General features: G+C 36.5%; 3 protein-coding genes across 4 annotated transcripts; all 3 read right to left on the bottom strand.

The window, feature by feature from the left end:
* Positions 1–2,224: 2,224 nt before the first annotated feature.
* LOC121254225 (proline-rich protein 4-like) lies at positions 2,225–6,138 on the bottom strand. 2 transcript variants are annotated; one of them, XM_041154190.1, is made up of 3 exons: positions 4,746–6,138; positions 3,323–4,277; positions 2,225–3,157 (listed from the first exon to the last, which is right to left on the bottom strand). In XM_041154190.1, exons 1-3 carry the CDS (start codon positions 4,909–4,911, stop codon positions 2,593–2,595), a joined length of 1,686 nt encoding a protein of 561 aa, XP_041010124.1. In that variant the 5' UTR covers positions 4,912–6,138; the 3' UTR covers positions 2,225–2,592. The 2 variants fall into 2 exon arrangements, with proteins under 2 accessions (XP_041010124.1, XP_041010123.1); XM_041154189.1 differs by having other exon boundaries at positions 2,225–4,277; positions 4,746–6,137.
* Positions 6,139–7,338: 1,200 nt separating this feature from the next.
* LOC121254224 (translocon-associated protein subunit alpha-like) lies at positions 7,339–12,259 on the bottom strand. Its single transcript, XM_041154188.1, has 8 exons — positions 11,968–12,259; positions 10,955–11,119; positions 10,814–10,864; positions 10,572–10,660; positions 8,850–8,927; positions 8,488–8,691; positions 8,003–8,074; positions 7,339–7,584 (listed from the first exon to the last, which is right to left on the bottom strand). The coding sequence occupies exons 1-8, from the start codon at positions 12,239–12,241 to the stop codon at positions 7,534–7,536; spliced, it is 984 nt and encodes a 327-aa protein (XP_041010122.1). The 5' UTR covers positions 12,242–12,259; the 3' UTR covers positions 7,339–7,533.
* Positions 12,260–12,714: 455 nt separating this feature from the next.
* LOC121254223 (protein XAP5 CIRCADIAN TIMEKEEPER) lies at positions 12,715–17,234 on the bottom strand. The gene is made up of 12 exons (XM_041154187.1): positions 16,963–17,234; positions 16,743–16,808; positions 16,576–16,640; positions 16,039–16,151; positions 15,267–15,345; positions 15,080–15,156; positions 14,933–14,994; positions 14,671–14,802; positions 14,521–14,574; positions 13,800–13,865; positions 13,365–13,439; positions 12,715–13,006 (listed from the first exon to the last, which is right to left on the bottom strand). Exons 1-12 carry the CDS (start codon positions 17,131–17,133, stop codon positions 12,956–12,958), a joined length of 1,011 nt encoding a protein of 336 aa, XP_041010121.1. The 5' UTR covers positions 17,134–17,234; the 3' UTR covers positions 12,715–12,955.
* Between the last annotated feature and the right edge of the window lie 5,723 nt (positions 17,235–22,957).

Here is a 22,957-nt window from a genome sequence, read left to right as displayed (position 1 = left end):
ACGACTCGTTAAACTTATCGTGTCAAAATCTCAAATCCTAATACAACTCATTAAGATAACGGGTTATGTCGTGTTAACTTGTTTTGACCTGTTAGTAAATACTACAAAATATGTTAACACGACACGACATGATCCGTTTCAACCCGTTTATGTAAATGGGTTGAACAAACTCGAAATTAACCCGTTTGACCTAATTAAATTTAACATACTTTTATATAAATGTTAAAATCACAGTATTTATAAAAAATATAAAACTAACTACAAGTTATAACAGGTCATAACATGTTATAACGGGTCAAAACGGGTTGACCCGTTATCAACCCGTTAAGCAATCATGTCTTAACATGTCAATCCGTTTTGATTACACCCCATTAAGACTAAACTCAAACTCGTTATTATCGTGTCTTATTTGTGTTGGGTTAACGAGTCGTATTAGATATTGCCACTCCTAATATTTGACTTATTGTGTACGATTTTCAGTATATTTTTTATAGAGAATAATAGTCAAGTGAATGCATATTGTATAAGAAAGTAAAAGTTCTAGAGAGAGTGAGTTGAGATTAAGTGATTGTAATCTCCTCTGATTAATAAGATTTTTACAACTTTGTAGATGTAAGCAAGTTGTCGAATTACATAAATTATATATTGTGTTTACTTGATCGCGTGCTTGTTTACTGTTAGTATGTGTCTTGCACATCAGACAACTGACAAGAACCAAGTGTTCAGCATTAAGAAACTTCTTAGCATGAAGTCCATTCTCGTCAGGGAGAAAGTGCAATCCTAGTAATGAAGCGGCAGAAAATGGGTAGTAGAGGAATAGTTGAGTTTGAAGTCCAATAGCTAAATCACCAAGGCCTTGTCAAAGGTTCAACAAGCGTCACAATCTTTGAACTATAGCAAAAACGTGAAACGTGTGTTGTAAAGGAAAAAGAAATGTTGCAAGATAATCCAAATAATCTTAAAATTCCCAAAATAATATGAGTTCTACGGAATAATGGTATCCCTCTCTCTCCCTCTGCTTCAAATTAAGACTCTTCTTCAGACTTGGGGCATGAGATGCCTCATAAAATTTTTATTTAATTTTATTTTATTTTATCTTATCTTATCTTATTCTTAAATATAATTTAAATATAAAATTTTTAAACTAATTATTACAATTTTTTTAAAATTTTAAGTAAAAAATAAAAAATAATTCCAACATTTTCAAATCTCAAACAAAAATTATATTATAAAATTATATTCTTACAATATTTTAACTTTATAATATTTTTTATTCAATTATTTCCCCCTCCTTTTCCAAAATCTAAAAAAATACTCAACTTAAATTATCTCATTATTATTCACAAATTATAGTATTACTATTTATAAAATTATCATCTCATCTTACTTCCAAAACTGGCGTTTTTAGCTTGGTGGTCTCTTTTTAGGTAAGAATTCGGATGATATCTATTAATAAACAAAACATGTGATTTGATTTTATAGCTTGTTTGGAGAGTGAGAAGAGATAATAATAATAGTAAGATAGTTTGAATCGATTATTTTTTGAGTTTTGGGAAATGAGAGGGAAATAGTTGAATAAAAAATATTATAAAGTTAAAATATTGTAATATTATAATTTTATAATATTATTTTTGTTTGGGAATTTGAAAAAATTGAAATTATTTTTTATTTGAAAGTTTAAAAAAGTTATAATGATTAGTTTAAAAATGATGTATTTAAATTATGTTTGGAAATAAGATCTGATGAGATAAAATGAGATTAAGTTAGAATTTTATATATCATCTAAGCTCCAAACCCTCGTGAAATTGGCCCAACGAGTCAAATAAAAAAGTAGACCATCTGGTTTGATAATAAAGATGTGATTTGGTTTTACTATTTTCAGGCAGTTTTTACACATTGAAAATGATCGAATCTAATAAAAAGGAGTATCCAGTAGTTGGGAAAACAAACTGTTACCACCCACAATGATCTTTCAATCCAATGGTAATACACTAATACGTGACAGCTTCCAGATGAGCTCCCTCCCTATATAAGTATACTGAGGTTTGACGGGGGATTCTCTTTAATTAGATTCACGCCCTCAAATGCAAGGAAGCACGGGCGCATGCATGCAAATTCATAAAAACAATGCCTCTTTAAGATAGACACGACCGTGCCTGTATGAATCAGAATGCATTCATTTACGCTTCTGCTAACATGCAAGTAGTATTTGAAGATGGACTTGTTTTTGCACAATTTGCAATCTGAACGTGATTTAATTATAGAAATATATCAAATACAAGTAATCACAACCGGAGGATTAATAACTCCTAGCTAGACGGAAAATAAAATTATTACAATGGTCAAATGCATTTGGACCTCTATAGAAGTCCCCTATTAACGATGTAACAAGAATAATCCACACACTTCTAGCCCTTTTGAGTCACACACCTCTAACTTCAACATTTAATAAATAACCTTTCTCTGTCTCTCCAATCATTTGGATCATCTCTCCTCTTTGAAGGCTTTATTGCAGCAATAAATTTTCAAACTGGCCTTCATTACATAAAGCGACATCATTTCCCTTACATATGGGACAAACGCTGCTGTAGCCTAAGGATGAGGAGGAAAAGGTGGCAAGGGAGGTAACTTTCCAAATTTGGGGTGGGGGAAATACTTAGGATGCAGCTTGGGAATGGGAGAAAGCTTAGGAAGAAGAGGGGCAATAGGAATGGGTGGGCATGGCTTCTTATAAAATGGTGGGATCTTTGGGATTGGAGGAAATGGTTTAAAGAATATTGGTGGTTTTGGTTTGTAGATTGGAAGGGAAGGTGGAAGTGGCTTTTTGAATACTGGTAGGGGTGGAGGGAAGATCTTTGGAATTGAAGGAGGCTTGAAAATTGGTGGTTTTGGCTTGGCAATTGGAATGGATGGTGGAAGCGGTTTTTTTGAAATAGGGACAGGTGGTGGTAGCGGCTTCTTGAATATAGGAACAGGTGGAGGAAGTGGCTTCTTGTATATAGGAATTGATGGAGGAAGCGGCTTATTGTATATTGGAATTGGTGGAGGAAATTGCTTCTTAGGAGCTGGAGGTGGACGCGGCTCCTTGTAGTTTGGAGTTGGTGGAGGACACTGCTTTTTGTATTTTGGAGCTGGAGGAGGAAGCGGCTTCTTGTATATGGGAACCGGTGGAGGAAGCGGCTTCTTAAATATAGGTACCGGAGGAGGAAGTGGTTTCTTGGAAATAGGAACTGGTGGAGGAAGCGGTTTCTTGAAGATAGGTACCGGAGGAGGAAGTGGCTTCTTGTATATGGGAACTGATGGAGGAAGCGGTTTCTTGTATATGGGAACCGGTGGAGGAAGTGGCTTCTTAAACATAGGTACCGGAGGAGGAAGTGGTTTCTTGTAAATGGGAACTGGTGGAGGAAGCGGTTTCTTGAAGATAGGTACCGGAGGAGGAAGTGGCTTCTTGTATATAGGAATTGGTGGAGGAAGCGGTTTCTTGTATATGGGAACCGGTGGAGGAAGCGGCTTCTTAAACATAGGTACCGGAGGAAGAAGTGGTTTCTTGTAAATGGGAACTGGTGGAGGAAGCGGTTTCTTGAAGATAGGTATCGGAGGAGGAAGTGGCTTCTTGTATATGGGAACTGGTGGAGGAAGTGGTTTCTTGTATATGGGAACCGGTGGAGGACGCGGCTTCTTAAACATAGGTACCGGAGGAGGAAGTGGCTTCTTGTATATGGGAACTGGTGAAGGAAGCGGTTTTTTGAAGATAGGTACTGGAGGAGGAAGTGGTTCCTTGAAGATTGGAACCGGAGGAGGGAGAGGCTTCTTATAAATGGGAGGGAAGAACTTTGGTGGTAGTGGGGGGAAGACCTTAGGAGGGAAAGGGAATGGATGACCGAAGTTCTTGAAATATGTATGGGGGAACTTAGGAAAGGATGGCAACTTTGGCCAAGGTGGCAATTTGGGTAGTGATGGGTAATTGAACTGAGGCCACAATAAGGCCGAAGTGCATGTCGCAGGGGAGAAATTGAGTTTACCAGCCAGCCCGAAGGTGTGTTTCCCATTGGCTTTGGACTTGAATATTACTTTTGAGGATTCTAGGCCATTGAGGGCAGAGCATGGTGCATCAGATGCACTGTGAAGCCGCACATAGCATTCTTCCTTCAGTTTTCCGTCTTTTTGGAGCTCCTGAGGAAGAGACACTTGGAACTTTCCTTCTTCATCGAGCTCCCCGATCCCTCTTGTTTTGAAGTGTCCTGCTGCTGGCTTACAATCAACTGTTACGCGAAGCCCTGCACAGCAATGAAAGGAAATCTTAAGTCATGCAAGAAAAAGGTCCATATGTGTTATTTGGTTGAGCCTAAAGCTCTTCATTGACCATTTTTCAGCCAAACAAAAGAAATTAAGAATATCAGACAGTTTCAGATCTGACTGAGTATGGTTACCCTGATGTAGTTCTACTAAATCGGTTGGTTACTTTTCTTACCTTTTCAGGTAATAATGCATAATAACAGTACAGTATAAATGATTGGGAATTGCATATTTCGAGGCCCTTCAGAAAGCAGTCAGGGCAAAGAGTATATCTGGTCAAACCATGCAGCACTGTATTTTGGCAACGCACGGCATGATGGCAAAATCAACTTTGACTTGTGAAAAAACAGTGCACCCATCATAAGAAGTACAAAAAGACAAACAATGTACCTACAAATTTAAAATCAACAATAGTTATGATTGTTCAGGGGGAGTAAATAAAATATTACCTGAAAAGGCATGGCTACTCTTAATGTTACTCTGTTCACAGTCTGCACATTCTCCAATACCAACTACCTCGACGGTCTGGTCGTTACCATAGCAGAACCTTATTGTACAAAGCAAGATCACCGAGCAGCACAAAAGTACTCCTCGGCAAAAAGGAAAACTTCGCATCTGAAAGCGCAACTTCAGCTCCCAATAAAATAAATAAATAGAAGGAGAGGAAGAAAATAACTTAGAAGGCAACTTAGCTGCTGAGAAGCTATATGCTTCTTTGATGATCGAGTCCCATAAGCCTTGTTTTATAGGATACACCGACACCACACTTTAAGGGCTTCACATGAGGATAGGGACCCATTAAGATCAGTTTTTCAATATGAGAAAGACAGTCACGATGTCTTCTAGCTTTGTCACCAGTGCCCATTATCTCCCCATTGAATGAGCTCTCAACTGCATGCACAGCTAAATTTTTCTGTGCTCTCTCTCTCTCTCTCTCTCTCTAAACCTACTAGTAAAGCTGTCATAAATAATGTTTCTTTTTCAAGAACATGGGGTTGGACTCCTGAAAATTTCATGCCTTTGCAAAACCGGCAATGTCACTGCAATTGATTCATGAGCCCTCATACAGTTAGGAAGCCTCAAAAGTGACGGTATATTAAATGTATTGGCATAATTGAGGTGCATAACTTCACGTGAATCACCTACATATCGCAACCAATTCTATAGCAAGGTCAGAATAATTATAACAACTTGTAGAAGTACCATCATGTCTTCAGAATCTAATGAACTTCGAGGTGGATGCAGATTAACTTGGATTGACCAAGCTATCATAGAGGCATATGAAGGGCGGTGCGGTGGTTTTAGTTGAGAAATACCCATAATAAACAATTTGAAACAAGGGAAGAAACTGAACTTGGGATAAGCAACAATTGAATTGATGGTAGTCTATACCGAGTATTTGACACAAGCATTATGCTTCCGGGGCATCTGAAAGCAGCAATTATGCATCCAACTCATTTTCCTTGAGTAGAAGTTATGAGTTGTTGAGTTGACATTGATGGTAATTACATTTCACATCTAGGAAAGACCAGTAAAACAAAATTGAGTCAAATGTATTGCATAGCTAGGCTCAAGTTTTTAGTGTCCAATCAAGACTTCTGTCGAAAACTTTATAAGCATAAGGTAGAAACTAGAAACCCATAAAAGCCAAAGAAGGTGAACCGTGACAAAGACACTAAACTAAGCAAATCTTGTACCAAAACAAATATCTCTCTAGTGTTCATCTTCCCAACAAGAACGACCATCTGCATGTGCTCCCTGTTTGGAAATCATTAAGATGCAAATAGACAAGGATTTCTAGAATCGTACTCTAGCTGATGCACTGATTCAAGTGTCATTCTCAAATAGGTGTTAGAACACCTGACGCCTCAATCAGTCTATACCGACAGCGATTATCTACGACATATAATTGACTGAAAATCATCTAAAGAAATCTTAAAAAAATTCCAATATGCAAATTTGTCAATTTAATCATTTGCTGACAAAAAAATCATAAATGCAAATGCTTCAAATCATCAATGCCAAGCGTGATCGCAATTGATACATGACAGCCTTTAAATGGAAGATCCTTCTCGCGGCATAGTGGATTATAATAAATGGTCTCACAGCGGACAATTTATAAAAGAGAATCAATACCTTTTATATATATATTTTTTAAAGAAAAAGACGATACTTCAATTTTATTTATAACTTTCATTTATGATAAAGAAATACTGCACAATTTCGCGCACGATTTAGTATTTTCAAAAGGATTAGCTCAACAAATAAAATGATCAAAACGTTTCATTTCAAGTGATGATGGAGATAAAAAATACCATGGTTGTAATATACCTATGCAAATTGGACATCATAATTTATTTATTTTTTTCCAAAAAAAAAGGACGAGCAACTCAAGAAAATACGCAAATACGTTCTTTTATCAAGTTAAACACCAAATCCGTGTAACGCACCCACATTACATGGATCAGATAAATCATCTGCGGGATATGCAATTTGCTGTTAACACACAAATGATAAGTTCGGTTTCTTTTTTGGGGGTCCGAACACTTATTCACTGGCCCGTACACGTAGGTTTATGTTTTGACAGAAGACAAGCACTCTCGCAGAAAATCTAGTTTGATCATCAAGAAATAGGAATAAGCTTTCCTTGAATGAGGGACACCCAAGAAGAGTATTAACCGCCCAGAAGTTGGAACAACATCCGTCAGATTCCTTTGATCTCCAAATGTGAAGAATTTGAGGCATAGTGTCATCACTTCAGAGTATTCATTCGGCAAAGAAACCTTTGCATCTTGACAAAACCGATGCAGAATGTGCTGCACTAATTTCTTCAAAATGATAACTCATCACGCCCTACATCACAGTAGTCCTTGGACTAGAAAGTAGAAACGAAACACAACCCCGGATGCACCCACAAGAAGCTACCAAGGTAAAATTGTAATATTAAAAAGCCATATCATCTAAGAAAAATTTTCTAGTTTCAAGGAAAATTGTATCCTTCCTAACTCAATCCGTGTTAGTTTTAACTCAAAAATGCTTGACTTCATCTCCAAGAAACTTTAAATTAAAAATTTTCTTTGACAAACTACAAACAGCAAGACAAGTCTTTTCTGGTCTGCTTTTCAAGACTACTTCAATTTTTTGAGTTCTCTGAAAATCTCCAAATGCCTAGCGAGTCACTGGAGTCTGCACTTTAGTGAAGTCGCCTGTGCAGCTGAACCAGATGAGAATGCTTATCTACTTTTTCTTCTTTGATTTGCTGGACAATGACTGCGTGTATGCAGTTCCCTGAGTGTTGGAATAGCCAGAAAAAGAATATATCAACATTAGTCATCACCATTTCATCAAATGGACAGTAAAAGTGTGTGCAAAAAAAAAAAAAAAAACGAAGAAAGATTCTCAGTTAGGAACAAAAGATCTTTGTAATTCTATATGCCATACTAGAGACCAGAATCTACAAAGACGTTGACTAGCCTTTTGTTGTGTTTCCCATTTCCATTTAATGCTCTCGAGATTGATTATAGGGGAGTTTGTACCCAGATTAGTTTGTATGAACCCCCCAAAAAATAATGATAGCAACACCCAGCCACTAATACTTACAAACAACAGGACACCAATTTCTGTTAATATGCTTATAATTTTTTTTTTTTTTTTTTTTTTAAAACTTGTGTTAACATTCAGTGTCATGGTAAAGCATAAACCTCACCTGAAGCCACTCATCCATTGAGGCATCTGTAGTCTTAGTTCCAACTTCCACCTTGGGAGCCCTTTTAGTTTTCTGATCAAATACATGCAGACAAATAGGGAAATATTACAAGGAGGAAACAACGAAAGAGACATACAATGTGTAGCCATGAAGAGATAAAAGGCAAACATCTAATGAGCTGCCAGTCCCTTTCCCTTTCACTTATTATGTATAGATCATAACTGAAGAACTGCCACACTTTCTCACACGAGTTCAAAATACAAGCAGCGAAATGTAAGGAAATCACTTTCCAATCAAATTTTCAATCCTAAAAAATTACTAATATTGATAGTGCACATTAATTGCATGTTTGTATCAGGACATTTTTAACATAAGCTTATTGGACCCTAGCAATGGAAACAAATTAATGACCTATTATATTTATTCTCAGATACATAGTTGATGGAGGATCTAGTAATACAAACTGCAGTGCTGAAAGTGCATACCTTGGAAAGGTTCTTTATTTGACCACGAACCCATACCCCAAGGAGGACAAGAAGTGCAATTCCAAGCGTAACAAGGAAAACAGACTCGATGCTGAGAAGATTACCAGCCTCAACAACTTCAATGGTACCATTATAGAAGGTGTTCTGGTAAGGATTCTGGTCAATTTCATATACAATGGTGCCCACAAGGTCAAAGGTTCCAGGCTGCACAAAAAGAATGAAAAAGCGTAAGATCGAGTAAAAGGTTCTTTTTTTCATCAATTTGCATGGTTTTTATTTTTTATTTTTAGAAAAACCCATGCTAAATGGAGTAACTTCCAATGATGATTATTGGGAACACAACGTTCACAGTAACACAATACCTGCAAGAACTTGCTGACTGCAAATATGTATGGGAATGTAGACTGTGCTGAAGCTGGCACTGAAGCGTTGTTGAAAGCCTATGATTTCAACACCAACATATATGTAAACAAGGAAATAACATATTGAAACCAACCAAATAAGAAATCTAGAAGGCTTTGTTCATAAATAGAAGAACAAAGTATGGAAAACAGTTCTGCCCCCCACCCAACCACGCGCATGCTAAGATATAATAATGAAAACCCCAGCAAACACATCAACTGAAAGAGCACCACCCCAACAAGTGCACCAAGGCAGAAATTTAAAAAGCTCAAGAATTTTAAACAATACAAAACGATTTTTCTGCAACAAAATAATAGGAAACATAAAGACGTGGGTGCAATGATCCAAAGAAAGTTCAAGCCACATTTGGGCTTATAATCCGAAATGACTAGTCAATCTTACAATTAGATTCTTCTTGGAATCATTATAAACTGCAAAAACTTATCCTCCCAAGCAATATGAGATGTCATTCACATCCTCTCATTCTAAATCCATGATATTACAATCTCCCCTCTTAAATCTATGTCCCTTGATGTCCTCGTCAAGCCATTCTGTTAAAGATGACATCTCTCCAGTCTCATCCTTTTGGTTAGGATTGACTCTAATAACATTTGTAACCACATAAGAAAAGTTCAAGCCACATTTGTAGTTATTCTCCAAAAGGACTGGTTGATGTTACAATTGGAGCTCATTGGGCTCATAATAAACTATATGGATTTCTCCCTCCTGTACATTATAGATAGGTATTTCTCATATATACTTACTGTGTACTTGGGCTTTGCCTATTATTATGAATAAAACTTCTTGATTACTTATCAAAAAAAAATTCTCCCTCCTAAACAATGTAGGATCTCATTCACCACCCTCTCTTATTAAATATAAGGTATTACAGTGGGAGAACCACAACCTAAAAAGACAGAAAACATATGTCAAACGATGAAAAGTTGATATATATGCCAAAAAAAGAAATACCGAAACACATGGAAACTCAAACAGTAATATTTTTTACAAGTCGACACTTTATTGATAATAAAAAAGGTGGTATATAGGTATACAAGGAGCACACATGATATACACCTAATCATAAATAAAAAAAGAAAGTAATAGAAAAATCCTAAAAACTAAAAATAGGAAAACAAAATTGAGCAGCCATCCAATGGTATAGGACTCTGAACAAAAGATCCTTCACTTTGCCACTGTCTTTTTATAATCTTCAAAATTCCAATTGTTCCTTTCCCTCCATTAACACCACTCAAACAATAACATTACTGAGAACACAAAAGGCATAACACTTCCCAGGTAGTTGTTGCTAACATAAAAAGTATTTTGACACACATTTAACTTTGATGCAATACACCAGGTATGATTAAATCCCCTAAAATCATATGGAAGTGACCCATATGATTCTGGAACAAGCTTCTTCTACTAACTAGGTGTCTCTTATGTACATAGCTGTATACTTGGGTTGCGCCATATTCCTTACTAATAAATATATTACTTATAAAAAAATGATTCTGGAACAAGCACGCAACTGCAAATGCCAAAATACCAATTCAATGCACAAGGCCATGTCATCAAAAACAAGATATGCAACATAGGCTTACATAAAAACACTAACTAGCTTATTTAGCGATCATGTATACATCAGAAATCGAAACAAATTTTAAGTCACCTAGAATTACCTGTGCAGTAAGATTTTGAACCAGAAGCTGATGATCAAAAGGAAGATGAATGCTGGCCTTGATTGCAATGACATTCACAGTTGACTCCCCTGTTTTTCATCCAAATAGACAAATGAGCTAAGCACTGAGCATTAAACAATAATTAAAAGAAAGTTGCAGTTAAAAGACTAAACATCATAACATGACAACTGCCAATGCATTTCAACACATAGATAATAACAACGAAACAGGGAACTAATTACCATCGTTTTTCATTCCAACCAGCAGCTCAGTCTCTTCTCCAGCTGGCACCACTACAAGAAGGAAATGAATCCAATCAAACACAGACATCTTCTACAACAACAAAATAAGGCACTTGTATGCACATAACAGATAAGACTTACCTCGAGCACTATTCTTTGGGAAAACACAGATTGTACTAACTCCAGGAGCTGGACTGAAATTCTCATCACCAAAATCTTGGACGTCCTCACCTACGATCCCAAGATCACCCACTTCTTCAACAGCCTCAGTAGCTTCCACATCCGAATCCGATTGACACCTAGCAACTATCATATAAAAGATCTGGCAATTATGAAAGAGCCACGGAAAAATTATATCATGTCTTGTAATTGAACTCGGGCATTCAACCAGATATTAGCCCCAACACCTCCAAACCCAATTCACCAAGCATTTTGATCAAAATCTAGAACTCAAGCTGAGTTCAATGGTCTGCTAACAGTTGAGAAACCGGTGCAAGCCATACTAGTTCACCATGAAAAACGGTTAATCAATCAAATATAGCATCCACTACACTTCAGTTAGAAACCATTTAATTGGCAATCCAAAACTACTTTTCATCATTTCCTGATTAAAAAAAAAAAAAAAATGAAGGAAAAAATTTTCCCCAAAAGGGAGTGTTTCCGACATTAATATTTGAAAAGTACATCTCTCTTTATTCTCCTAAAAGATATAATCACTTTTACTTACCAAAAAAAGATATAATCACTTTAAGTTTTACAGTGAGAAAATATAATCAAGTCAAATTTCGTTTCCCAAAGCAATAAAGGCAATAGAAATAAGTTACCAAACGATGTCATAGTAAACAGAGTCAGGGGGTACATACACCGCGGAAAATATAAAATTGAACATCGCATCAGAAGCTAAGAGAAATGAAGTATAGAATGAAATCAAAGCGCAAAACTGAAACAGAGGCAGAATCTAAATCGGGCCAGATCTCTTTCTAATAGATCATCGCAATGGCGTCGCGCATGCAAACATCAAACCCAAATGAATGATTTTTATAACATATAAGATCAAAATTTGAAAATACGAAACGAATTAAAAACGAAAAAGACACAGACGTATGCAACCGAATGAGTGGATGAGCGAGTGGGATGTAGATCTGGAGCCTAACCTTGGAGGAAAGGAGAGGCGAGGAGGAGGAGAGCGAGGAAGAATACCCTAACATTCTTCAAGGCCATGGTTGGGGGGCTTAGAATGGGAAGGAGAGATGGTATGTGGTTCTTTTTTTTTTTTTTTTTTAATTTTGGTGGTTGCCTGTGTGGAATTGGGAATTCAGAGTGAGGTACGGGTTGGGTTATAAAAACACAGAATGCCAAAGCGCAGAGAGAGAGAGAGAGAGAGAGAGAGGGGAGAGCAGAACAGGTTTTGGTTCTCGGGTCAAACATAACTGGTTACAACGTTACGTACTTGGTGGTTTTTTTTTTTTTTTTTAAGTTTCTGGGTAGAAAGCCGCCGTGTAAAAGTGTCATAAAAATGATTGCATCTTTATATTTTACGTACTACTTGACTGCGAGCACAAAATAAGCGTAATGAAACCAAAATGGCGTCGTTTTGTTGCTACTCAAACACTAACTTATACCATTGTATGGCTTTAAATGATAAGATTAGAAATTAATTATTAAAATTAATTAGAAATTAAGTAAAAAAAAATGTAATTTGAATAAAGAATCACATCTGCAAGCAAGTAAGATTGACGATCCTATTCCTCATTAAATTGAAAATAGGTTGTAGCTGTGGGGATCCAAAAGGAGAATCAACACTTCATTTATCATAATCATTGCATAATTACATAATTGCACAACATTCTTTGCATTCCAATACCAAAAATGTATGGTAAAAGGATAAAAAAGATAGAAAGTCGGAGAAAATGGGTGCTGCAATTACCACAGAAATAGTCTCTCCAATCTATCACAAACATTTCCATCAACTGTTTCGTTAAATAGTGAAGGAATTCCCAACTCCAGTTCTCCTTTTAACTTAACTTATGACATGGAAGAACAAAACGAAAAATGAGCCGGAGCAACTGTCAATGAAATCAGGTTACACTGCTTTTAAAACAAAGCACAAAATTCTGTATCCTGTACATGTGCGATGATGAATCAGTCCCCATGGATGGTATAACGCTCCCATTTCTTTGTTGGGTCATATATCTGCCAAAACCAACGATAGATAGAAAGTGTGATTAGAAATTATACTGTAGAACATCATAACAACTGTCCATTGCGCTTCCAAAACAAGCAGCTACAAAAACAGCAAATATGCAGTCTGTCACATCAGACAAGCAAAGAACTCCAAGAGGCTTATTATATAGCACTAATGTCCAAGTTTCTAAACAGAGAAAAGCATTCAAGTGGATGTTTCTGAAGCACCTAAGTTGAAATGTAAGCCGAGATGCCATGGCAATATAGAAAATCTGGATTGATAGCTAATGGTGCCATAAACATAGGGGCTAGGTCAATCTAAAGTATGTACGTGCGGAAGCTCATGCACAGACAGAGAGTAACACACCTCCCATCTTGAAGCAGGGAAAATATGCTTGTTCTTTTCATACCAGTGCCTCTCGACAACTTTCCCAGCATGAGACTGTCAGAAGATTCAGGGAAAACATAGACATACAGTTAGAAAGAGATGCTAGAAATTTAAATTATGCGTGTAACAGGAATATTAGGAATTAGAGCCTGCCTACCACCGCATAGTTTAAAATTGGGTAAAAAAGTGCCATTCAGCCTACAGCCCAGTTCTTAATATACAGGTAGCTTCGCTTTAGAGGTCAAGATCCTAAAATCCCAACATTAGCATTTTGGGCCTAAATTAAGTCATACACCATTAGCATGTGCCACATTTTAAGAAGCATGAAAAGTAATATTTCAGGCTCGGTTGTGCCTGTCTTTTGATGCTGATATAAAAAGAGATCCATAATGAATAGGCAGGAAGGAAATATACCTCATCCTTTTCTATGGTTGCATCTGCAATTGTTCGCACATCCTCATGCACATCAAAGTGGAAGAGCTGTGTGGAACAAAAAACATAATAAGTCACCTTGAATAAAGACAGGCTACATGCTCTTACAGCATGAGAGAGAGAGAGAGAGAGAATTAAAAGGGAAAAAGGCCACTTGTTTGACTGAAAGGACCCAATTTCTTGGTCATATGCAATTGAAGCAGGATTCGCTAACAAAACCCTTGGAAGTGGCAACAAAGAACTGAGTGTAAGCAGAGGTGAAACATGGAAGAATGTAGGGCAGTAGAAATCAATATATTACATAGACTTTTTATAGATCAGGGGTATACAGGATAACTTCAACTTCATCTTCCTCAAATTTCACAGAACATATTTTTTCTCCTTTTGGTAATCAAGAAAGGGAAAATCCAACTCAAAACCAAGAGGTGAAAGCTGGACTAGCCGACAACTCCAAGTAAGGCATAGCCAACTCGATTTTTGTCATTTGCAAGATAACCAATCAACAGAAACATCGAATACTAATCTCTTCTTTTCTTCTCTTTAATTTTTCTACCTCTTTTTCCGAGGATTCGGCTACCAATTGGACCATGGTTAAAATAAGCAAGAAAACACGTCCCACCAGGGCCACCACACCCTCCTTTCCTCCAGTACACACGCGCACACACAGCAAATGATAAAACCGAATTTTAAAATCGAATATTACCGGTCCACTTTTGCCCCTAGCCTTGTTAATGATTAGCTCATAAAAGCTATGCTGCTGCAATCCCAGAATCATGGAAACAAATGGAGAGAAATTATTTAACACATACTCAACAGTTAAATATCAAATTCATACTTTACAACAAGATCTTACGTGGGGAATGATAACATCTTCTTTCACATAAATCAAATTCTCAACTGAAGTGGTTCGAATTTCTCGAAATTCAGGTGCAAGTTGCTGCTGAACAGACCGAAGAAACTCTCCTATCTTATCCCCCTTGCGTACCTTAAATAATGGGAAAAGTAACCAGGGACAAGGATATTAAAAAAAAAAAGTAAACCGAAACCTCAAAGTTCAGAACAAGAGAACAAGAGACAGTATCAAAGTATATGGAGTTCAGCTGACTACTACTCACCTGAATCACCCGCCTATGGCCAGCTCCATCCCAATAGCTGTAAGTAATTTGAAGAGGCTCATCTGAAATGCATGAAAATATGGATTCAGTTAAAATTTTGTTTCCATGCAGTTGTACAAAGTTTACCAGCTCAGAACACAGAGATACTTCGAATCTGCTCCTGCTCAAGAAACCACTGTCTCTGCAACCTTTCACGCTCAGCTTGTTCCTCTGCCTCTCGCTCACTGAAATAGCACCCTCATCACCACTATGATCAAACATTAGTCCCACTACCACCGGCGCGCGCGCGGGGGGTGGGGGAAGAGAGAGAGAGGGAGAGGGAGAGAGGACACACCTATCTGGCAGAAAGCTAGTTTCCACTGTTGGATCTTTACCAAGTTTGCCATGCCGAAGTCTCTTTGATTGCAAAGTTTCTACAAAAAAAAAAGATTAAAACTTACTTTAATATAGTTAAGAAGACAACAGCAATGAGGTTTCTGACGCTTGCATTGATCCAACTTTTAATTTTTAAAAAAGGAAAAAACAACATGAACATCTTTCAGAAATAACTAATGCAATTCTAATAATCCAACTTCAAATATAAATTAAAAAAAAAAAGGTCAACTTTACAACTAAACTACGCATATTTTAAGATGGCTAAGCACAGACCCACGAAATCGTTATGCAGCACAACTTCACAATAATGATAATAATAATTAGGCCACAAAATCAGAAGTGATAGAAGGGGATAGTGAGATAGGCAGAAAAATTACTACAGATAATAATAAACATATTCCCCCCTTACCATGCCAGTAAAAAGGACAATAACGTGAAACATTATTAATTTCGGGAGCAAATCGTAGTAATCGAAGAACCAGAAAGCTTCAGATCTTAAGTCAAGAATATAGACTTGCGTTTGTTTTCGCAGATGCGATGAAATGAGTTAAGATCAAAGTTGAAAGTTGAATAAAATATTATTATAAAATATTTTTTTAATATTATTTTTATTTTGAGATTTGAAAAAGTTAAATTGCTTATTTTATTTTATGTAGAAATTTGAAAAAGTTGTAATGATTAGATGAGATAAGATGAGTTAATAAGAGTTTTGAAAACAAACAAGGCCTTACCATTTTCACAATCCTCCTCTTCACTGCCATTCTCAACATCATCCGCAAACGATAACCGAGAATTCCCTTTTGGCTTCCTCTGTTTACGCTTTTTCAATTGGAGCTCTTCCTCCCTATATCATGAGGAACAGAAAATTAAATGGGTTTTGTTATACATCAGCCACTATTCACCTCCACACCCGACAGCTTTCTTTCTTTGTTTTTTTTTTTAGACATCACTTTCGACCTCTCTCTCTTTCTCATCAAGCTCTCTCTATCTCTGACCTCTCTCTATCATCGAACCCTCTCTCTCTCTCATCAAGCTCTCTCTCTTCGACCTCTCTCTCTCCTCAAGCTCTCTCTCATCGTGCTGCGGGACTGAGATGGAGGGTTGGGGCAAGAACCGAATTTGCCACAGAGCGTGTGGGGTGTAGGATAGTGAATAGTGGCGATAGGTTGATTAATTTAAATTAAATATACAGTAAAAAGAAAAGGGTCCTAGCAAAAATTAGACTTATTTCCACGAAATTTGATATTAAAAAAGGGACACGAACTCACTCTTGCTGTTGCTTCTGAAGTTTCTCCTTCTCTTCCTCTTCGATTTTGTTCCGTATATTAATTCTCTACAACAAAGTGCACATGTACCAGAGTTTACGCAATGTTTCAAATCAACAATAAAAAACAATCAGACTTCATTATTTTGGACTGGAAATATATTACAATACCTTCTCAACATACTCTTCCCTTGTAACCAAACCCACAGTTTCTTTCTTGAATGCGTGCTCAAGAATCTGAAATACGCATTTCGAAAAAAATACAAATCAAATTACAATAATAACAACAACAAAAATCGATATAGATACATAATTGGAATAGATATAAGAAGCAATTAGAAACCCTAGATAGCCGAAATTTAGTTTGGAGTGGAATGAATCGAGTACACACCTCGGCCCGACTTTTACCGAACTGGAGGAGGCCCGGCTGGCCTTTGGAGGAAGCGGACTTGTCCTTGAGCTCCTGAATTTTGCGGCGCTCGGCTTCTCTCTGCTTCTCGAGCTTTCGGATCCTAACGGCGTCTTGGGCCGTGCCCACGTACCCGTCTCCCATACCCGACATTTCTCTTCCCCTTTGGTTCCTCACTTCCTCTCTCCGTCTAATTGGAAAGTGAACATACGAGGAATCGCCAATCCAACTCGTATTAGAAAGAGCAGACAGTGCTACGATAATACGCGGCCTACGGTAAAACTAGACCTTGTCACGCCCACCATTTTTGTTAATAAAATGTGTATGTGATAATTTTTCTTTTATCGGGAAACAAAAATTTTATTAGGTATAAAATAGACAAAGGTCGGAGTGTAGCGTTATTTATATGAAAAATTTTACTTATTATTTTTATACTACATACTATACATAATTATTTTATTTTTTCTCTTATTAAATATATAGTGTATAAATAATAAGTAAAAGAATTCATTTAATTTAACAAAAATCAAGAATAGACAAAGACACAAAGTCATGAAAATACATTATATTAAAATTAATGATAATTAATGAGTAAGCATTAAAAAATAAACTTCTACACTCGTACACTATAAATGACGTGTTTCACATAATCAGCCACTCGAACAATTTGCACTGAACAATCCGACGACATTGGTTGCCCAGGATAAACTTTGATGCTTAAGTTAGAAAAGTAGTATCAATATATAATATCTCAATAATACTCAAGAGAACATTTGTTACCTTCATGTACCATTTTAAAGAGATGCAGAGGCGTGTCCAGAGAGTCGATAACTATCTGTTTCTTGCATTTATCTCTAATTATTCCTTAACAAATGAGGAGGGAATAACTGCTCTGATTTATAGGGTTATCTATCTCAAGATAATTGTTTTCATCTTGGGGCGTTAGCTCCTTTTGAATAGTGTTGTCCCCTTATTGATATTATGCTCCCGTGGGCCCTTGGGTTGAAGGCTTTGTAAGTTAAAAAGAAAATTCTATACACTATACTATCATCTCACCTTCATCCCATTAAGTAAAATGTGGCACATTTATCACTATTAGATGATCATTTATTACATATTTCTTTATTATCTAATGGTGATGAATGTGACACATACTACTTAATATGATCAAAATAAGATGAGAGTGTGACGTATAGTATTACTCAGGTCAAAATGAAAAGTTGGACTTGCTTATCAGTCATGGACCTGGTACAAAGAGGACCCAATATCCCCTCTATACACAATGACTGCTCTTGATCTTCAGTTTTTTTGCTCTTGTATATACGTGATAATTAAATTCAGACGGGAGACAGATTGCTCACATTTGTTACTCCATTGGAAGAGCTACTTCTCGCACTCTTGTCTTCTGCCATGTTTGAACTGAATCAAGAAAATACCCTTTATCCGACTATTGCTTTCGTGTATTTATCTATGTATTTGCAGCCGAAAGGTGGTCCGAAATGAAACTCCAGGATTGCATATCCGCAAGAAAAACTCAGAAAGCTCGCCGAGAGAAATTGAGGAGGGGATCGGCTAAACAAGCAGTTTGTGGAGTTGGGAAATATCGTTGGTAATAATTCCTCTCTCTTTATTTATTGTTTGATGCCACTGAATTCATATCTAATTACCACCGTCATAATATGCAAATTAACAGTAGAACATTGGTTAAAAAAAAGCCCATATAATCTGCACCCTTGAACCATCATTGCTTCTTCGATCTACACTATATATAGACCATCAAACCGTCAATCTCTACTATAAGCTATCAAAGTTTGGCAATTTGTATCCTCTTATAAGATCTCAACATTCAAAACGATGCAGATGAGACACATGACATAATCTTAAAAGTAGTATCTTAACCAAGGGTGCAAATTGCCAATAGTTTAGGGTGCACATTAATGATTTTGGTAGTTGAGGTTGCACATTAAAGGTAATTTGAGGTTGCAATATAAACATGTTTTCTCCTTACTTTATAATGTAGTTTTCTCTGCTACCATTTTGTCTGATTCCAACGTCATAAGAAACTAACAGGCACAAAATTGAGATGGATTGACAGACTTAGACGTGGTTCTGACAAGATTGCCTTTGCCCATGGTGTGAGGGGATTAAAACTTTTCACCATATATGAATGGGATTAAAATAAGAGCATTTCTATGCATCAGCCTACAGCCACAGCACACCTCACAATATATTTTTTTTTTACCACAACATATGAGGTGTGCTGCGGCTATGGGCTGATGCAAATACATTTTCTTAAAATAATCTCAACATCTTTCTGATACAACTTTGCTCAATTCCTTTCAACGTGTGCATCAGGAAACCCTACAAATTTGTGTTGGAGCACTACCGCAGAACTTCTGCAAAGGTTTCACCAGCACTATATTTCTGTCAAAAGCTCGTCCAAACCAGTGGTCTTTGGCCCAAATGGCACCAACCTCGATCAGAACCTGGATACAAATTATCCTCCTATCCCCAATATTGCTTAAGGAAAAGAAACGGAGCCGGCCAGTCCAAAATGCAAGACACCTCCCAGCAAAAAAAGAAATTATTTCTAGGATCTGGAACTGTTTTCCAGGCACTTCATTACCTAATATGTTTCGGAGCTGAATTACTTTCAAAGTAACAGAGGCAGATGCAATTCTTTAAAGCAATTCAGCAATATCGAAGTTGGGTTCTCATGATGCACCATACAAATATAGGGGCGGTATGTAGTCTCTGCTGTCCTCTTCTTCTGGGCAAGGGAAGTGCCTTAAAGCTTGCTTGTTTAGCTTATTGATGAAAACCTCGGTAGATTGGTCTATTTGTAATCCATTTCTTATGGTATATTTGTTCATTGTTGACATAAATGAAACTCTTAGGCCCGGTTTGTATTCACAACCTATCTCAACTCATCTCAATTTATCTCACTACTATTCATTACTATTCATTAACTTTAACTCACAAATTTCACTACTATTTACAACACATCTCATTACTATTCACAATCCATCTCAACTCATCTTCGAATCCAAACGACGCCTTAATGTGTTAAAAATACCACTATTTTGTGATTTAACTCGGGTTTTGTACGTGGATCATACAAAACAACGAGAACATTAATTAGTAAACGACTTTATCTGCCCATTTTCACAAGATATAACAACAAAGTATTGTTGTGGTCCTTTTGGTGGATATTGTTAGTGTTATCATTTTGAATGCTAGGATATCATACATATACACACAGACATGCGAATTTTACTAACCAACGATCTTGGCATGTGCACGGCTTGGATGGCTAGATTGTTCCGTATGTATGCAGAGAAATGACTTGATACCGGGACGAAAGAAAAGTAATCTAAAAAGGAGCAGATCACTACCATATCCTTCAACTCACCCGGGCAGTCTGCAGATGTAACTCTAAAGAGGCCGTCAGCTTGGATGGTACACTGAGATTGCTAAATTGTGGTCTTTCGAGTGGAATTTACAATGATCATTAAGGGAGGGAACTCTACCTTTGTGGTCAAATGGTGCTTCTACCCTTTAGAATTGGGAGGTAAGTATGGGATCCAATGGGATGAGTTTGTGCTGAACAATATAACCTACTACCACGGAAAAACCAGAGGAAAAAGAAGCCGAACAATAGGTCTTAAGTCATGACAACTGCTGGTCACAATTTCCAAAGGACTTTAATGCTGAAACAGACATTATTCTAACCAACTAGATGGCTGATTATGATATTTATGGGCGCAATGGAGATGTCAGCAGAGGCCACAAGTGAGGATATTTATGATATTTATGGAAGGATGACGTGAAGGTGGTGAAAAAAGACAAAACAACAAGTCGATATGGTGATCCATTGTTCTCAAGTTCTCAACCGTCTCAACTGCTTCTTGTGTCTGCATTTAGCACAGAAAAAAAATCAACTCTTAGCAAAAACTTTGAACCATTTGAGTATTAAGAGAGCATGATCGACACAATACAGGACGTGAAACGGGAAGCGATGTTATGAGATGTATTCGTTAAATGAATAGATTTGGTAAGATATATTGTTTGACAAAACAAGAAGTCGATATGTCCTGTTTGGTTGTTAAATTCATCTGAGTTCAATTCAGTTCAGTCTAATTTTAAGTAATTAAGTTTAACATCAAAATACCCAACTCTAAAATTATTAAACTCATCTCAACTCAAAACCTCTTTACATGTAGGACTCACAAGTTTTTTTAATTCAACATTTCTTTACAAGTAAAATTTATAACATTTTTCAACTTTTCATAAATACATCTAAATTCATCTTAACATCTAAACACATTTAAACTCATTTTAAATGGACTCTCAAAATTTAATCTACCATCTCAATTCATTACTATTCATAAATAATTTAATTTAGTTCAACTTAACTCAACATCTAAACCAAAGCTTAAATATATAGGTTGTGAGAATGGAAACTGGCACAGGATTACTATTTTTTGAATTGTCTCTTATCTTTTCAGGAAACCTTCATATTCATCAACTAAACCCTGAGGTTTGGTGGTACACCTACCGATCAACAGAATGGATCCTTGGTTGTGAAGGCAATTTAGTTAAGTCAGGTACCCACTACCTACTCAACAAGGACTTGAATTTTGACCCTTAATTTCCTTTTCCCAGCCATATTTTTTTTGGTCTGGATTAAACACAAAATGTTTTCAAAAACCCAGAAGGGTTTTGAAGATGGTGTTCTTTTTGTTTCGGATATGATGGATCGGTAAGAAAGGCTCCACTGACCGTCCACGTATCTTACCTATCCATCACACCACTATTAATCCACATCCTGTTCCTCGGTTTAGCCACGTGGCAAGATGAAGTAGACCTAACATATTATCCTACCGTTCAGAAAATAAAGGCAAAATTGCATAGAGAGTAGTTGAACGACGTCGTCGTTGGAGTCAGATTACCATGCCAAAATGTCTTCTCGTTGAAGGACAGCGACAACTACAATCCTGTGAGTCTTTGGTATCATCAGCGCCTTTCAAAGCGCGTTAAGACTCTCCCCACCACTCGCCGTAAGCCTGTAAAAATATCGCCTTTGTGTTGTCTGGTTTAGATTTCCTCAATACCTTTTTCGAAATACAAAGAATATTGGGCAATTTTTGGACATTTTTTAAGCCTATTTTTAAATTGTTTCAAACTAGTTTTTTTTTAATATTAAAATCTATGAAAACAAAGAGTAAAAAAGACATGGATTTTGAAAAAAACTCGTTCATTTTAGAAATAATGTGTGATTTTGTTGTTTAATAATATTACGTCCGTTATTTTGATTTCTGGTAAATAGCAATGATTATTCACCAGACATAAAGTCATGCTGCCTAATTTGTGTTCTCTTATAATGACTTCAGTTAATTAATATTTTTTGCTAGTCAGACAGTTCAGGGGTTTATGAGTTGTTTAGTTACATTGGTATCCTGGGCATTAATGACCCATCTGCTTCTGAAAGTTCAATTCTTCCCTGTTCTTTTTGTTTTTGTCTCAGACTCAGTTCAAGCATGATCCCTTATATTGCTGGTTCTTTGATTTTTCAGTTTTTATTGCATTCCGAGATTAAACGTCATGACATATAAATCCCTTTGTTGAATAAAAAAAATTGAATTTGACATGCTGTTTTAATCACATATGCGGTTATAAGTTTTATATTAAATTATGTAAATCTACGTATCTTCTTTTATTTATATTTTATATATTATTTATTTTATAAATAAACGTGTAAATATTGTATTAACATTCAAGTCATCATCGTGACCATTTGAACTCCGATCATGCCGAAAAAATTGATCAACACGAGACATAAGTCTTGATTTTGTCCACTAGAAAAAAATTATGGATTAAAAGCTTATAAAAAAAACACTAAAAAAATTCATATAAGTCTTGAATCCACCGTGGATTATCCACGTAACATGAGATAGGGCTACTCGACAAAATATGA

The sequence above is a fragment of the Juglans microcarpa x Juglans regia genome, chromosome 3D, assembly GCF_004785595.1.
Source record: "Juglans microcarpa x Juglans regia isolate MS1-56 chromosome 3D, Jm3101_v1.0, whole genome shotgun sequence".
Lineage (NCBI taxonomy): Eukaryota > Viridiplantae > Streptophyta > Magnoliopsida > Fagales > Juglandaceae > Juglans > Juglans microcarpa x Juglans regia.
The sequence above is the reverse complement of the archived record's forward strand: the minus strand, read 5'-3'. Positions and strand labels throughout refer to the sequence as shown.

Bases quoted from the DNA above. Each gene is read 5' to 3' on its own strand.
- LOC121254225 (XM_041154189.1), bottom strand. From the start codon at position 4,911: ATGCGAAGTTTTCCTTTTTGCCGAGGAGTACTTTTGTGCTGCTCGGTG. The intron at 4,278-4,745 runs GTAATATTTTAT...ATTGCTGTGCAG, and splicing joins GAGTAGCCATGCCTTTTCAG to GGCTTCGCGTAACAGTTGAT.
- LOC121254224 (XM_041154188.1), bottom strand. From the start codon at position 12,241: ATGTTTGACCCGAGAACCAAAACCTGTTCTGCTCTCCCCTCTCTCTCT. The intron at 8,692-8,849 runs GTATTGTGTTAC...CTTTTTGTGCAG, and splicing joins CAGTCAGCAAGTTCTTGCAG to CCTGGAACCTTTGACCTTGT. The intron at 7,585-8,002 runs GTGAGGTTTATG...TCCAACACTCAG, and splicing joins CAATGGATGAGTGGCTTCAG to GGAACTGCATACACGCAGTC.
- LOC121254223 (XM_041154187.1), bottom strand. From the start codon at position 17,133: ATGTCGGGTATGGGAGACGGGTACGTGGGCACGGCCCAAGACGCCGTT. The intron at 16,152-16,575 runs GTGAGTTCGTGT...CTCATGATATAG, and splicing joins CTTCAGAAGCAACAGCAAGA to GGAGGAAGAGCTCCAATTGA. The intron at 13,007-13,364 runs GTGTGTTACTCT...TGGTTTTGGCAG, and splicing joins TCCCTGCTTCAAGATGGGAG to ATATATGACCCAACAAAGAA.